Source organism: Ruditapes philippinarum, unplaced genomic scaffold, assembly GCF_026571515.1.
Source record: "Ruditapes philippinarum isolate M1 unplaced genomic scaffold, ASM2657151v2 ctg254_1_1_1_1, whole genome shotgun sequence".
Lineage (NCBI taxonomy): Eukaryota > Metazoa > Mollusca > Bivalvia > Venerida > Veneridae > Ruditapes > Ruditapes philippinarum.
In genome coordinates this window covers 1298-18601 of record NW_026857453.1, presented here as the reverse complement: position 1 = coordinate 18601, position 17304 = coordinate 1298, and the positions used below count along the sequence as shown (strand labels likewise).

At 34.4% G+C, this 17304-nt stretch overlaps 1 protein-coding gene across 1 annotated transcript; it reads right to left on the bottom strand.

The window, feature by feature from the left end:
• Positions 1 to 1012: 1012 nt before the first annotated feature.
• Positions 1013 to 15257, bottom strand: LOC132749794 (transient receptor potential cation channel subfamily A member 1-like). The gene is made up of 4 exons (XM_060739691.1): positions 14984 to 15257; positions 12982 to 13050; positions 2060 to 2245; positions 1013 to 1635 (listed from the first exon to the last, which is right to left on the bottom strand). Exons 1-4 carry the CDS (start codon positions 15107 to 15109, stop codon positions 1537 to 1539), a joined length of 480 nt encoding a protein of 159 aa, XP_060595674.1. The 5' UTR covers positions 15110 to 15257; the 3' UTR covers positions 1013 to 1536.
• Positions 15258 to 17304: the final 2047 nt, after the last annotated feature.

Genomic DNA, 17304 nt, shown 5'->3' with positions numbered 1-17304 from the left:
GATTTTTTTTTTACAAAATGACTTATTGTGACATTGACCATCTGAGAAAACTCAAACCAGCAATCTTTTCATCGTGCATTATGGTCAACATTTCTGCGTAGTAGTTTCATTTTTCTTCTCCCGGTTTAAAAATTTACAGAACGGACACAAAAAATCCTTTTAAAAGCAATATAAATCAGGTTATGCTCAAAAAAGGGCCAATTTTTTATCTCAGGAAGTCCAAACCTGTGTTCTGCACATCGTCTGATACAATTAATATGTTGCAAGAAAGATTTTAATTAATTTTTATCGGTTAATAAAAACCCAGATTTTTTAATTAATACAAAATAATCACTACGTGTGATCTTGACCAAGAACTAAGAAAGGTCAAACATGCACTCTGCTCTGCACATCGTATCATGAATGATGGTTTCTTAATCTGCTTAGTAGTTGAAATATTCTTTTCCATCTACCGGTTCAAAGATACATAACGGTATTGAAACTTCTAACAGGCTGGCGGACGGTCGAAAAAAAAACAACAAAATGTGCATAATATTGTATTAATCCAAAATTGTTTCAGGCTTTAAAAAATAACGCAGCTTTAATTGACTTTCAATGACTCATATTTGTAATTTACCACGATATTTTTCACATATATTTTGAAAACAAAATCAATACTATTTGTTTTATAAGCACCTCAGATGTTGGCCTATGAACTCTGAAAGTCTTTTTTACATTCGGTGTTGAAATGACAAATAATCTTTCCAGTCATTTTATTCAGTAAACATGTAGCGTTAATTGAAACACTTTTATCCAAACAGCCAAAGGTTGCTCCTACGTCGTTCTTATCATATAAAAACTCTAAAACAGTGAGTATCTTTATTGAGTATAAGGCATGCACCTGTCATTTTATATTTATATAAAAATTTTATATTGTACTAATCATTATATATTTTTTGCTAAGTTATATCACGGATTTCTATTATAAATCCGTGGTTATTCACTCGCTTTATCATCGTCAGTTACAAACATTATTCCTGTTTATATGAGTTTCAAGCATAATGGCAGTCGTGAATATATATTTTCAAGACATTGTTTGTGATAAATATGACTAACATATAACAGTAATCTCATAAAACAATTAATAAAGTGGGTCATAATATTTGAAACGGTATGAATTCAAATCGTCATTAATTTTGGGTATATGAAAGCATTAAGTATTGATTTGAATGTAGAATTTTGGCAACTGACATTTCAAGACATACTATCTACATTTTAATTTATTATAATTGATGGAAATTATCTGACTATAGCAATTCTATATCATCATTAATATTTAGTCATTTGTTTAAGCAATTCCCCTGTAATAAATTGTTATGACAAAGAATCAGTTCAGTTTGACTTTATCTCTTCTGGAGACTATCTGGTTTAAGTAGTAGATTGTAAAACTAGTTACTATAGTAACTTTTGAAATGCTAGTCAAGTTTTAAACTTATCTTCACATCTTATGTCGTATAAAAAATATATTTAACATGTTGAACTTGATTCTTCTTCTCTTTATTTTAAGCGCTCTAAGATTTCTCTCGTCGTTTCCATCTGTTTCTTCATATACTTTCTAAGCTTGTTTAATTTCCTTTCCAATTTGAATATTCTGTCCTGAAATCAAATAATGATATGGAATTAAGAATATATTGACAAATTTATTATTTTTCAAATTTTAGTCTATAGATTCTATAACAAAATGAGGAATGTATGAAATGTATTAAGTTGGATGTTTTCGGGTAAAACTGAACCAGCAGCACCGATCTTAAACCTTGAAACATTATGATTGCGATACATTCTATTTGCTCTTGTTATTAAAAAGGAAATAATTTTACATACATGTATTCCTACGTTTAATTCAATTAATAAAAACAATACATTTAACAGGCTTTTGTTGAGTAAAGCAATATTGTATCGCAATTATGACAAAATCTTATTTGTGTTTTTAATATTATTCTTTAGATTTAATTTTAATAAATGTGGTTTATATAGTTGTGAACTGAAAATGATCAACAACAAAAAGAGTAATATGCATTACTTTTTCAGGTTTCAGTCCAGATTTTATATCATGTTCGGTTAATTTCCACGCACTATCCCACATTTTCTTGATAAAGCCTTGATTTTTTGGAATGATTAATGTCGTACTGTCTGGGACAGGTAAACTAAAAGGAGACCAACTATATTTCGATTCTGATGACATCGTAAATTCCAGCATGAGGTCAACCTGTTAATGTATGTACAGTATTAAAGAAGTAAAATTAAACAAATTTCTTTCTTATTAATCTAAGAATAAAACGAATGCACTTTATAACGATGTGTTTAAAAAATAATCTTAATATATGAAATGCATTCGTTACAAAATTAGTAAACACAAATAAGGGTAGTGTACGAAAGACCGGTAGTGCCATTTCAGCTTCATGAATTCCAGAATTCACAACTTCAACTTCGTAAAGTCACGATTTCAGCTTCATGGCGTTCAAATCGTGAATTCGTGAAGTTGAAATCGTGAATTCATGTAGTGGAAATCGTGAATTCATGAAGTTGAAATAGTGAATTCATGAATTAGAAATCGTAAATTCGTGAAGTTGAAATCGTCAATTCACGAAGTTGAATTTGATAAGTTAAAATCGTGAATTCATGAAGTTCAAATCGTGAATTCATGAAGTTGAAATGTCTCCACCGGTCTTTCGTAGTAGTGGTTTGTAAAAGCTAAATTGCACACTTTCCATGCCCATTGCAACGGATAAGCAGAATTCAATTTTAAAATATGAAATGGTGGCATTTGAATTAAAACAAATTCACAGATGTGATCATACGGTGGTAAGGCGTTTAACATGGAACTTTCAATGTGGTACGTTTTTGTGATTGAATGATATGGGCGTAAGATATCCAAGTAAAAAATACGTTGAGTTTTAATCAACACAATTTATGCAGTACATAATTAGATCTTTGAAGTATTTTTGAGATTCATATTCCTTTTATAATTGTGACATACTATAAATTACTAGATATTACATAAAGCCAAACTCTGTAAATAAATTTCCTATGAAATACGACGTATGTATACTTAAAAAGCAAAAACTGTCTGCATGTACCATAGAAAGAAAGATCAGTGATCACCTGTGTCGCCTCAAGATAGGCAAAAATCATTCATCTAAAAACCTGTGAAATATGCGCAAGAAATCGAGCTACCAATCAGTCCGACCAACGGCAGAGCCATTAACATTGATCAGCCGTAGGATTTTTGCCGCTAACTTGTCGATAGGAGGTGTGTAAAAGGCATCTTTTTCATTGGTTGCTTCACAATTTCATGAGGCGATTTAAACCAATCAAATAGCTCGTTCTCAAACGACGTTTGCTAGAAAAAATATTACTTTTGTGGTCTTTGCTTGCGGAATAGTTTAGTTTGGGGACAGTTATGCCGTTTATATTGGCAAGACACGTGAAACCGGTTTACATCGTGGACGCTGCTATTTTCTTTGTTGTCGAAGAATATAAATTTTCATAAAATAACAAGAATAAAGATCAACAAGGCAAAGGCAACGCTCACAGGACGCTGATCCCGGACACACCCAAGCAGTACACCCAGAAGGCACCAAAAACTCAATTTCATTAGTCGACATTTTACGCACCTGTTGCTGTATATTGACGCAATTTTATTCATTTTACCCACTGTTGATTACATGTTATTATGTTTCATGTTTATGAACCGTGTGTATTCGGCGATGTAAGAGTAGTACGGACAGATTTTAAAATTGATATTATTTAAGGGCTAAGACTGACAAAAATTAATAAACCAAAAACTTTTGACGAGATGCACAACTAGATACATGTATGTTATGTTTTGATGAAATTTTACCAGTAGCTTTTGAGGAGTAGTCAAGCCAAACGTCTGTGTAGCTGGCAACACAAAAAAATCCTTTTTATTCACGATCACGATATAATCATGAACATAAACTTGCAGTGGGGATTGCGTTCATTGAGCGCCGCCTTTCCTAATTGGTCTTGTTTGTCATATTTTTTTGCATGTCAATCAAAAATAATAGTGGTCATTTATCAACGATAAGGGTTAACACATTGGTGTGTAATTCCGTTTGCAGTGAAGAAGTTTGTGATTTCATGAGATACTATGTTTGGTGCACTTTCCGTTTTGATCACTGAAGTTAGTCCATGTGTGGCAAATATTTTCATAAGTCTTTGATTAATACAACTTGAGGTGATTGATTTCATGATTTCAATTTCTGGATAGTAGTTATCGATGACTACAAGAATACATTCTCCCCCTTGGAACGGTCCTGTTAAATTCATCCCAACGGTTTGCCAGTGTGTTTCCGGTAATTCAGTTGGTGTGATAGGAAGTTGTCCTGTCCTCAATCAAACCGAGCCTGCAACATTTTCAATTTTGCCGTGTTGGGCTTTCTTTAGGGATTCTGTATTTATCTATTTTTTGGAACTAGCTGGCACTGGAAGCACGTTTTAATTGGCATTTCAATTAATTGTTCAATGCCAGGCCAATATATTTTTCTAGCATTTGCTTTGTTTTTACTATTCCTTGATGTGTTTCATGTGCTATCTGTAATACTTGTGGTCTTGGTCCCTGTGGAATTACAATTCTGTTTCCCCGTAACACAATGTTACCATATACTGACAGTTCATTGCGTATCTTGTAGAAAATCTTAAAATTCTGATGTTTCGGCCATTTATCATGCTGAATGCACTTCATTTGTTTTTGAATGAATTTGTCCTGAACTGACTCTTTTATCAATTTGATCTAAGGTCATAGCCATTTACACGGCATTTTCGCACACATAATCCATGAAACCTTGTGTGATATTTGATATCTCACATTTTTCTTGACTATACGTTGACCTTTATAGGATGTCAGCTGGGTTTAATGCTCCTGATTGAAATTCTATGTTGAATTTGTAACTTTGTAGTCTAAGTAGCATTCTTTCTAGTCTAGCTGGAGGTTTGTGTGTTGGCTTTTGACTAGCGGTTTATGGTCTGTAATTACTGAAAGTGTGAAACTTGTCTATCCCCCAAGATACTGCTAAGCATTCTCTTTCTATTTGACAGTAACGCCTTTCAGTATCATTAAGTGTTCTGCTTACATACGCTACAGGTCTTAAATGTCCATCATTTTGTTTTTGAAGCAAAACTACCTAAAGACCATATGGTGAGCCCTCAACCTTAGGTGTTGTCTCAGCTTTTGGGTTGTAGAAAGCTATGACATTTGCACTGTTCAAGCACAGATTGTTGTTCTTTATCCCAGTCGAACGGAACATTTTTTCTTGTTAGTTTAAATGATGTTACATTTTCGATCCTTGGAGATCGTTCAGCACAACATTATTGTTTTGTACAATGTATACATTTTAGATGGTATTTTTAGTTTCTTGTATTTATACTTGAATACTGTATAATCACCCTTAGGATATGTTGCCTGCTTTATAAACTTGTCTTTTGACGTCTTGTCTGTGATATGCAGGCTTCATAACCTCAGATCCCCTTCCAAATTCCATTTTATTTAGTTCCGCCCATTGTTTTCTCGTTTAGGTCACACGCATTCTTTTACTCGGGGACCATACGCCGCTTTTCATAGAAATGACACTACTGTGTCACATTGAAGTTTCCATGATAACCGCCGTATGAACACATCTGCGGATGTTTCTAAATTCAGACTTTTACCATTTTGTGTTTAAATGTTGAATTCTGCTTAAGCCGGTGCTAGGGGGCGTGGACGGTATCTTGCACTTTCCAGTACCGTCCATGAACAGGCTCAATCAAACCGAGCCTGCAATATTTTACAATTTTGCCGTTTTGGGCTTTCTTTAGGGATTCTGTTTTTCACTAGTTTATGATAGGTTCCGAAATAGTTGCGAAATTCGGAATAAAATAGATAAATACAGAATCCCCAAAGAAAGCCCAACACGGCAAAATTGAAAATGTTACTACTTTACATCAGTAGTTTAGCAGTCCTAAGAAAGATTTAACTTCAGTGGTGTTATATTTTTCTGGTCCTTCGGGATCAGTGATGTCGACACTATTAAGTTTTTATATGTTTCTACATGATCATTTTTAAATTAGTGTTTTACTTATTTCCTTTTGTAACCATGACAACTGTTAGAATTTCACTTGGCGGGGATTCATTTTATTTACACTGTCTCGTTTATAGGAACATGGTGGGGCTAAGAGCGAGGTTTGGTGCACCATTAACCGGTTTAAACACCCCAGCAGTCATTATTATGCTGCTGATCGTTCCAAAGCGGCGCCCCTCTGTGTTCCTCAGATGTACTTCTATGTTGTTTCATACTGTTGTGGTGACACTTTTGCTTGTGTCCCTTGTTGTTTTCTCGTCTACGATAAGTATCTTCCCCATTACCCCTAGTTTTTATTTCTTTAATCCCCCCCCCTTCCCCCCGGTCTCCTGTCCCCTTTGACTTTGTGGGCTTATTATTCAATCATTTATTTGTTTTCTTTGAATTCCTAATCAGTTACAAATTATTATTTATCATTTAGTGATTAACCTGTCCGTGCTCTGTCTTTGCCCTGTCCTGTTTTTGTTTGGGGTCCGCCTGGACTCCTTGCCACTGGTTCTTGTTGCTGGGTCATATGGGGGTTGCGTTCATTGAACGCCGCCTTTCCTTGTTGATCTTGTTTATCATATTTTCTGAAGGACAGAAATTCCAAACATAAGTCGGCGATAGCGATATTTTCCATCGTTTGTGACAAATATTATTTTTCTTGATTGTGGGTCGAGCTCTGTCTGGTGATACCCCATGTTGAGATCTAGTTTAGTGAAGATGTTGGCTCAACTAAGTTCTTCTTGTGTTTCGTTAATGTCCGGCATTGCAAACCGTTCACGTTCAACTGCTGCTGTATTTGCTTGTCTCATGTCTACACAAATTCTGATGTCTCCATTGCTTTTCGAAATAATTACCAGGGGTGACGTCACACCCATGGTGTAGCACCCTCAACTGGCCTTTTTCAACTTGGGTGGTTCCAGTATTCCTACTTCAATACTGTATAATCACCCTTAGGATATGTTGCCTGCTTTTTAAATTTGTCTTTTGACGTCATATCTGTGATATGCAGGCTTCATAACCTCAGATCCCCTTTCAAAATTCCATTTTTTTTTACTTAGTTTCGCCCATTGTTTTGATTACATCTGACGGACCAAGTGGGAGACTATATGATGGACAGTTCTTAAAGCCCTTTGGGACTGAATTGCCTTAATGTTTGTCTTCTGTCTTGCTTCGTCGGGCCCTTGTAGGTGATTTTCTTGTTGCTCTGTCTTCCTTTAGGACATTGAGTACTTTTGTTATGGTCATTGGGTTTACTTTTATATGTTTCTACATGATCATTTTAGTGTTTTACTTATTTAACCTTTTGTAACCATGACAACTGTTAGAATGTCACTTGGCGGGGATTCATTTTATTTACACTGTCTCGTTTATAGGAACATGGTGGGGCTAAGAGCGAGGTTTGGTGCACCATTAACCGGTTTAAACTCCCCAGCAGTCATTATTATGCTGCTGACCGTTCCAAGGCGGCGCCCCACTGTGTTCCTCAGATGTATGTCTATGTTGTTTCATACTGTTTTGGTGACACTTTTGCTTGTGTCCCTTGTTGTTTTCTCGTCTACGGTAAGTATCTACCCAATTGCCTCTAGTTTTTATTTCTTTGATTAAACCCCCCCCCCTTCCCCCGGTCTCCTGTCCCCTTTCCGGGCCTATTATTATTTTCTTTTAATTCCTAATCAGTTACAAATTATTTATCATTTATTGATTAACGTGTCGTTGCCCTGTCCTTTTTATGTTTTGGGGTCCACCTGGGCTCCTTGCCATTGGTTTTTGTTGCTGGGTCGGGTGGGGGCTGCGTTCATTGGGCGCCGCCTTTCCTTGTCGATCTTGTTCATCATATTTTCTCGTTTAGGGCACAAGCATTCTTTTACTTGCGGACCATACGCCGCTTTTCATGGAATGGCACTACTGTGTCACATTGAAGGTTCCATGATGACCGCCGAATGAACACATCTACGGATGTTTCTAAATTCAAAATTTCACCATTTTCGTGTTATAATGTTGAATTCTGCTTAAGCCGGTGCTAGGGGGCGTGGACGGTAACTTGCACTTTCCATTACCGTCCATGAACAGGCCTAATCAAACCGAGCCTGCAACATTTTCAATTTTGTCGTGTTGGGCTTTCTTTATTCTGTATTTCTCTTTTTCTATGACGTCATAATCTAGTAGTAGTTTTATTTTTTCTCTGACTTGCCGTCGCATTTTGAAAGGTATTTTGCGATTTAGCTGTGCAATGGGCTTAACATATTTGTTGATATGTAGCTGTAGCTGGAGTTTTCCCAATCTTTGAAATCTGTCACTGAACTCTGATAAATTATTTTCCATGTTAAACTGTTTGGCTGCATGAATTTTCTTGACGGATTGTTGTCTCGTATATGTATTGTAATTCTTCTCCACATAGATGTAATAGGAAAGCTTTTTTTCTTTCGTCTTTTGTTTTTCCGGCTGCATGTTTATAATATTCAAAACGTTTGATGTAATTGTCCCATGAACTGATTAAGTTGGTACTTTGCCCAATAACTTTGAAAGGCTGTGGCGTTGGAAGTTTAAAAGATATCTTGAAATAATTTATATAAATCCTTGAAAATAGCCACAATAACGTTATCACTGAACTTATTATTAACAAGTCCTCTAGAATTAATTGAATTTGTGAAAAGTATTATCCAATCATCCTCGTCGTCAATGTAATGTCTGCTATATCATAATTAGTGGACAGGCATGGGTAGAGAGATAAAACAACGCAGCCGTACGGTTTCTAAATCTATTTACTAATGATCCTACAGAGAGGTGATGCCAGGTGAATTTATGCGGGGCTTATCAGCTAGTGGCTAATACTAGCTGACCAATAGCGAGTCAATATATTACAAATACACTTTTGAAATATGCTATAGTAGTAGATATATTTTCTTTATTTATGAACTAAGATGACACTCATAATCAGTATAGACAATATGTTTGCCATTTGCTATGAAGTAGCTAGTGTATTGAATGCAATTAACACATTTAATAATCAGTTGTGCTCTACACATAACATCACACATAACCCATATTTATAGTACATTAAGATATTGTACCATAAATATATCAAGAGTGTGATATAAGAATAACTCTGAGACTGTTGTTCTTCCAGTCCCACCCACCCCTCCATACCAATGGCAATACATGTATCATTTATGTAGTTTTATGTAAATATTTTTTAAATGAAACATTTTAGTATGAGTGTGAGCTTGTTTGTGTTAAAAGCTTAATTTGCTACTTTATTTCACATTAATTATAATCAAAATGTTTTAGAAAAAAGAAACACAATAAAACTGTTGTTTGATTTGTATAATTTTTGCTGCACATGTATGTTTGAAAGCTAACTTGTGTGAGTATAGCAGGTATTTCTCTTCAAATCTTGATAACATCATAATTGACCCTTCTATGAATCAAGTCATAGCATCTTGCCCCTCTAAAAAGCAGAGTTCTTCCAGCTACTCTTGATTGTAAATAAATTCAAAGTCACATAATTGCAATATCAAGCAATCAAAAGTTTTCCGTTCAATTACTGACATTTTACTTGCTTTCTCATAGTCTTTGTATGTTTGTTAAGGGCAGTGACATGATGCTTATTTTGAGGGCAGTGGCATGATGATTTTAACATTTTGTAAATATTCAAGTCATAAAAGAGCTCCTGATTACTAGTATATGTTTCTACAATAATTTGCTTTACATGTTATATGGGGAATATTACTTTGTATAACAATCTAAAGTCAAAATAAAAACTAGAACAAGAACAAAGAGATACACCTTAATTTATAAACCAAAAAGGAGAAGCTAGAAACAAACCAATATATGCTGATATTGAATCAAGAAGTATACATGTACTAGGGAAACAATCTTGAGTAAAAAAAGAAGACACTAGAAACAAAACATTTAAAATTGATAATTTGTATTTCTATTTCACTTAATCACGGTCGCTGATTTTACCTTACCTATTACCCAGCACATATGTAGTGTTCACGGTTCTCTTTTGTTTTTAAAGTTTTGGTTATATCTTCAAAATCAAATGCCAACTTGAACAATTTACATTACTTTCATATAGTCCGAAAATATGAAAAACAAGATCAACAAGGAAAGGCGGCGTTCAATGAACGCAACCCCCATATGACCCAGCAACAAGAACCAATGGCAAGGAGCCCAGGCGGACCCCAAACATAAAAAGGACAGGGCAACGACACGTTAATCATTAAATGATAAATAATTTGTAACTGATTAGGAATTCAAACAAAAATAATAATAGGCCCACAAAGGGGAAGGGGACAGGAGACCGGGGGAAGGGGGGCGAAGTATCACAATATTATCCATTCAAATCTTTCCACAACATAACTTTTTATAATACACAAAAGAGTATATGAGTCTCTGAAACATGTTTATCACTTTTTAAAGTCTATAAGAAGATGAATAACTGATTAAGCTTTCTAGACGTTGTTTTATTTCATGGCCTTAATCTAAGCCCAAATTAAATAGCTTTAATATTGTGCTCAATAACCTATTTATTGATTTGAAGTTCACGGTTGAATACATTTTGTTTTGTACAGTACAGAGAAATTGCCCTTTCTTGATGCATTGATGACATTAATTGGTTATCAATTAAAAACAGATATTTACTATAAACATGCTGATAGTAAGCAATACCTGTTACTTAATAATCGTCATCTAAAGCACGCCAATTTCACATCCTAGGCGACTTTGTACAATTGCATCGAATTGAAATATATTGCAACTCGGATTGATACATTTTTCAAGTTTCTGACTTCATTAAAATATCACCAGAGACTTTCAGAGCTTTGGCAATAGATTAGTCAGAATTACGAAGGCAAAAGTAAAAACGGACAATAAATGTATACCGTACGTGTCAGCACATTATCATAACTGTATGTAAATTTTCAAGGATATACAAGAAAATCTACCAATATAACGGAATGATGAAATGCTAAAAGGGATTGATGCATACGGTCAATCATTAATAGTGAAATATAACCAGCAAAACGAAAAAAAACCTTCTGGCCAGAGCGCGATTTTCCTCATCATAAAAAAAGAATCAAACATTAAGATGCAAAGTACTAAATGCGGTCTATATAAAAGAATATATAACATTTCAACAATGGCTGCGATTTAACTAAAATTCTCAGGAACATGTGGCATATAAAATATAATTAATGCACTAAAATGTAAAGGATGCTTAAAAGATTTCATTGGAGAACCACACATTTATTACCACACATATCGAGTAGCATTACTCAAACAACATATCCGAAATTCGGACAATGCATTGCTACCAGTCAGTCACCATAATACCATTTGAGCGAGAGATATCTTTCCGAAATTAAATATAATGCCAATCTATAAAACGCAAGACATTAAAAAAAGATTGAAAGAAAATGTATAAACAAGAGCAATGTTAACATGGCCATTCTCCGCCGCCGAATGTGTTTGTTCATTAGATGAATGTATATGTCGTAGAGCAGAATAATTCAATTTTAAGAGGTTTTTTTTTTTTTGTAATGAAAATTGATGGCTGAAGTGATTACAGATTTTTCTAACATATGTGAATACTGATGGCTGAAAATAACAAAAGGGCAATAACTGAAAAATAATGCAGGATGGGTTAGCATTATTGTGTTCTGTACTCCTCCTCAATTAGTTCTGCCCACTTATGGAGTTTCAAGTTGATACCTCAAATACTTTTTGAGATTTGCTCCGGACAAAAATGAGGGACGGAAGTACAGACGGAAAGGACGGAGACTATTTCTATATCCCCACCGCCTTTTCGCCTTTTCGGCGGGTGATAGATAATAAAAGTATTAAAACCAAAACTGAACTTAAAATAGCACTTATCTATGCTATACTTTCTATATTAAAACTCAAATATGTCCTTTCATACCGTAATACGAGTGACGTCCCTTTACGCTGTAATGACATCGTTACCAAGCTACGTTATTAACCTCAATATCAAGATGCCTTTAATGGGTGAAACCGGTAGATATTTTTCTTCGATTATTAGATTTACAATTTTGCTTATAAATAATTACAATGTAAATCGGAAAATGCATATTTGTTAAATAGTAAAGTCCTACTATATAATGTGATTGCACTTTCTAATAGTTCTGCCATGCAAACTTTATGATTCATTCTTCTAAATCAATACATTGTTATACTAATTAAACAAATTGCTGACAAGATATAGCATACATGGTTATATCTATATCGACAAGATTATATTTTCTTCTTTATCTTGCCAGAAACGTTCTTCACGAATTTATAAAAATGTAATTATTCTGCTGACAAAGCTCATGCAACAACAGCACTTTAATTCTAACATTTATTGACTTGTAATCTATTGAATATATAGTGATCTGTAGCAACAAAATGTTAAATTATAATATGAATTTATTACACGAATGGCCTAAAATTAAAACTAAAATATGTCAACATTTTGTGATGATCTTGATGATAATTCAAAATGAACAAAAGATATATATGATAAAAAGGTTATTATACACTTGACTGTACAATACGGGAATATATTTGGACTCATACACAGCTTGAAATGACATATTGGACTCGCCTATCAGCACGTCCAATATAACTTTTCAAGTTGTGTACGAGTCCAAATATATCCGCATTGTACAGTCAAATGTATAATTACCTATAATTATATTGATTCAGAATCAATATAAAGGGGAATTTTAGGTTAGAAAAACATCACAATGAAAAAGTCGCGCCATATCCTAAAAGTAAATAATAAACAGTAATCCATTTGTATGAAACAAATGCTATAAAAAGTATGGCGAATTACCTCGAACGATATTTTTTAATGTAATTGGCTTAAACTTACCTGCAATCTTCTTTTCTCAAGACTGGCGTTTCGTTTGCATGCATGTATATCTTCCACCGCTAAACCAACCTTTTATATGATATTCAATATATTTGTTAAACAAATTGAATGCAGTTTTATAGATAAACGTCACACAATTTACAAAACGAGAAATATACGGGTGTACATTTATGATAATCATAAAGTCATTTGAAATGTTGTTTAAACAATAATTGAACGTGTTTTGGTAGAAAACAAAACGTCCAATTAACCTGGTCATTTTGTGAAACAATGAATATGCATGCATCACTTTAGGGACGTGCATAGAATCTGTAGGAAAAAATATAGCCACTGACTTTGCTTCGTTATGGAAAAAACAAGAATCGCTGTAATGCGACAAAACCAGGTTTTCAAGGAATTAACAGGTCATAGTGAACTAAAGTTATTAAGGCAGAAGCTGAAATTTGTATGGCAAGCAAGTGACATTGACCTTGTTCCCAATATCTAAGTAGCAATCCCAAGCAGCATCTTCATATAAGCTACCAATTCAGCAAGTTTGGTTTCAATAAACCAAAGCAAACACAAGTAATTATGTGCATTGTTCTGTAAGCAACAGAAACCTATCATTGTTCACTAACGGCTTGATAGCAATCCAAAATTGCGTCCTGATATATGCTTCCTACATACAAAATTTGGTGTCAGTAGGTCTTGGCTAACTCAGGTTATGATGCGGACACGAAATTTCCTTCGATACTAACAGTGACATTGACCTTGCCTTGATCACAGACATCTGGGTAGCAATTTCGAGTTGCGTCTTGATAAAAGATACCCACAATCTAAATATGCTGTCAATAGGTCACAGGTAAGTCAAGTTATTATGTCGAACTGAATTTATATTTTCAGCAACAATGACCTTGATCTTAGTCAAAGTCACCCGGATATAAATAACGAGAAGCGTCTAGATATAAGCTACTCACATACTTAGTTTGGTGTCAATAGGTCAAATCAGCCTGAGGTTTTGAAGCAAACATTTTAATTTCTAATAAACGAAACAGTGACCCTTATCAAAGACTCTAGGGTAGCAATCCCAAGCTTTCTCTTGATATAAGCTACAGTTACATCAAGTTTAGCAACAATAGGCCAAAGCAAACTCAAGTTATTGAGCGGAAACATCACCACCGCCAATATCTGTATAATAGTACCCGATTTTCATTGAAAATAGAGAAAAACAGAATCCCTAAAGAAAGCCCAACACGGCAAAATTGAAAATATTGCAGACTCGGTTTGATTGAGCTCGTTCATAAGTAAAAACAATAATTACACATCATTTAAATATATATATGAAAATAAGAAAATAAATCAGCAAGCGAAGTATAGGAATAAAGTACCATTCAACTTTTTATAGTTTAAAACAAAATTGTATAATTCTTCATTTCTTATGGGGGAGAAACTGTTACACAAAAGATGGAGTTCTTCTGATAACTTTTGATAACTGTCACAGAATTCTTCGGAAAACTTTTGTATATACTATGGTTGTGCATGGAAACATGCAAAAAGGGACAATTGGGTCTTTAATCGTGAGTTTAGTAGAACAAAATGACCTTGTGAATTTGAAAATCGACAGACTTTCATTTTTGTGTCTGATCAACAGAATTTTAAATTTTACAAATTACTCATCAAACTTTACCTATACTTTGTTATTCAATTGTGTCGTTCAGTACCTCATCTTTTTATTAATAAATTGCAACTAGTTTGTTTGGTTTTACGACTCACAAACCCAGTTGAGGAGTAATAGCGCCGAAACAGGAAAGATGATTTTGGCATCGGATGTTATAAATATAGAGAAACACCAGAAATTCAAACCAACTCACCTGCTAGGTCTAAATTATGCATAGAATCTAGTTATTCGAATCCATTTAGTTGCCTCTTACGATCATACAGGGATTAACGGTGGCTCAAATTTAAATGCTGATACATCGACCCTTATAGGCAACAACTAAGAGTAATGTAAATGTGAACGTACCAGTAGATTAACGACCACTATTGGCATAAGCAACATAAAGATTGAAAAGAAAACGAAGCTCAGGAACTCAAAATTCACATATTCATCATATAATGTTGTCTTAAAATCAATCTCCCCTATCATCATAGAAATCGTTTTCACCAGGGAGCGTCCGAATGTACTAAACTGGTCCTAAAATGATAGTTAAATAAACATGATCACATTTTATCAGTCCAATTTAATAATTGAAATAATAAGTTATTAACAGTTGTATGTCTGATAAGCTTTTTGTTTGTGTGTGTTCGTTTTTCTTTACAAAAAAACAATAACATATAAAATTAATAACATGTTTATGATACCTGTTTTAATCTATTAAACATTTACTTGTTAAAGTCTGTAAAAGGGATATATGAAACACTTGCTTACATGCAAAATGTCCTTCATAATATAATAAATGTACATGTATTTGCTTTAAATAGAATATTCACGGAAAGTGATTTATACCCCCGCGACCATCACCTTAACTTTATGAAAATTAAGTTGTCTTAAACCAAATTTGAACTGAACCTATATTTCATGATGTGTCATATGTGTACCACCAAATGCCTTGCTGAAATAGTATAATCATCTACGAAGAACAGGATAGATATTGAATAAAAAGACATATAAGTCTTCTGAAGTCAAATTGAATAAACAGGACTTAATTATGTCAAGCTGACTACAAGAGCTTTTATACTTGAAAGAAACAGTCCATGTGATATTGCATTGATAGTTCAAGTTCAATGCTTTATACATTGTAGCCATTTAAAACGTTAAACAAGAGGGCCATGATGGCCCTAGATCGCTCACTGACTTATCAAACTCATCCAAACAATTACCTAGACAAGCATTCTGACCAAGTCTCATGACAGGTGAGTCAAAAATGTGACCACTACAGTGTTAACAAGGATTATCTATATTTGAGCAGTGCGACCTAGTTTTTTACCCAGGTGACACATATTCAAACTTGACCTAGAAATCATCAAAACAAACTTTCAGACCAATTTCCAGGATACTTGGATCAAAACAGTAGCAACTAGAGTGTTAACAAGATTTTTCTATTTTTAGCTCTGGTGACCTAGTTTCACATGCGATTTGGAACTCATCCAAGCAATTACCTAGACAAGCATCCTGACCAAGTTTGATGATAATTGAGTCGAAAATGTGACCACTAGAATGTTAACAAGGTTTTTCCATATTTGGGCGGTGTGACCTAGTTTTTCATCCAAGATGACCCATGTTCGATCTTGACTTAGAAATCATCAAAACAAACTTTCAGACCAATTAACAGAATATTTGGATCACAACAGTAGCCACTAGAGTGTTAACAAGATTTTTTTATTTTTAGCTCCTGTGACCTAGTTTTTCATCCGAGATGTCCCATGTTCAATTTATTCCCAGCAATGACCTAGACAAGTTTTCTGACCAAGTTTGATGACAATTGAGTCAAAATTGTGACCACTTGTCTTTCATCCGAGATGACCCATGTTCGAACTCATCCGAGCTATCACCTAGACAAGCATCTTGATCAAGTTTGATGATGATTGATGCAAAAATGTGACCGCTAGAGTGTTAACAAGGTTTTTCTATTTTTAACTCCGGTGACCTACTTTTTCATCCGAGATGACCCATGTTCAAACTCGTCCGAGCTATCACCTAGACAAACATCTTGACAAAGTTTGATGATGACTGATGCAAAAATGTGACCGCTAGAGTGTTAACAAGGTTTTTCTATTTTTAGCTCCGGTGACCTGCTTTTTCATCCGAGATAACCCATGTTCGAACTCATCCGAGCTATCACCTAGACAAGCATCTTGACCAAGTTTGATGATGATTGATGCAAAAATGTGACCGCTTGAGTGTTAACAAGGTTTTTTTATTTTTAGCTCCGGTGACCTACTTTTTCATCCGAGATGACCCATGTTCGACCACATCCAAGCTATCAACTAAATAAGCATTCTGACCAAGTTTAATGATGATTGATGCAAAAATGTGACCGCTAGAGTGTTAACAAGGTTTTTCTATTTATAGCTCCGGTGACCTAGTTTTTCATCCGAGATGACCCATATTCGAACTCATCCGAGCTATTATCTAAACAAGCATCCTGACAAAGTTTAATGATGATTGGGTCAAAAATGTGACCACTAGAGTGTTCACAATGTTTTTCTATTTTTAGCTCCTGGGACTTAGTTTTTCATCAGAGATGACCCATGTTCGAACTCATTCGAGCAATTGTCTAGACAAGCATTCTGACCAAGTTTGATGATGATTGCTTCAAAAATGTGACCACTAGAGTGTTCACA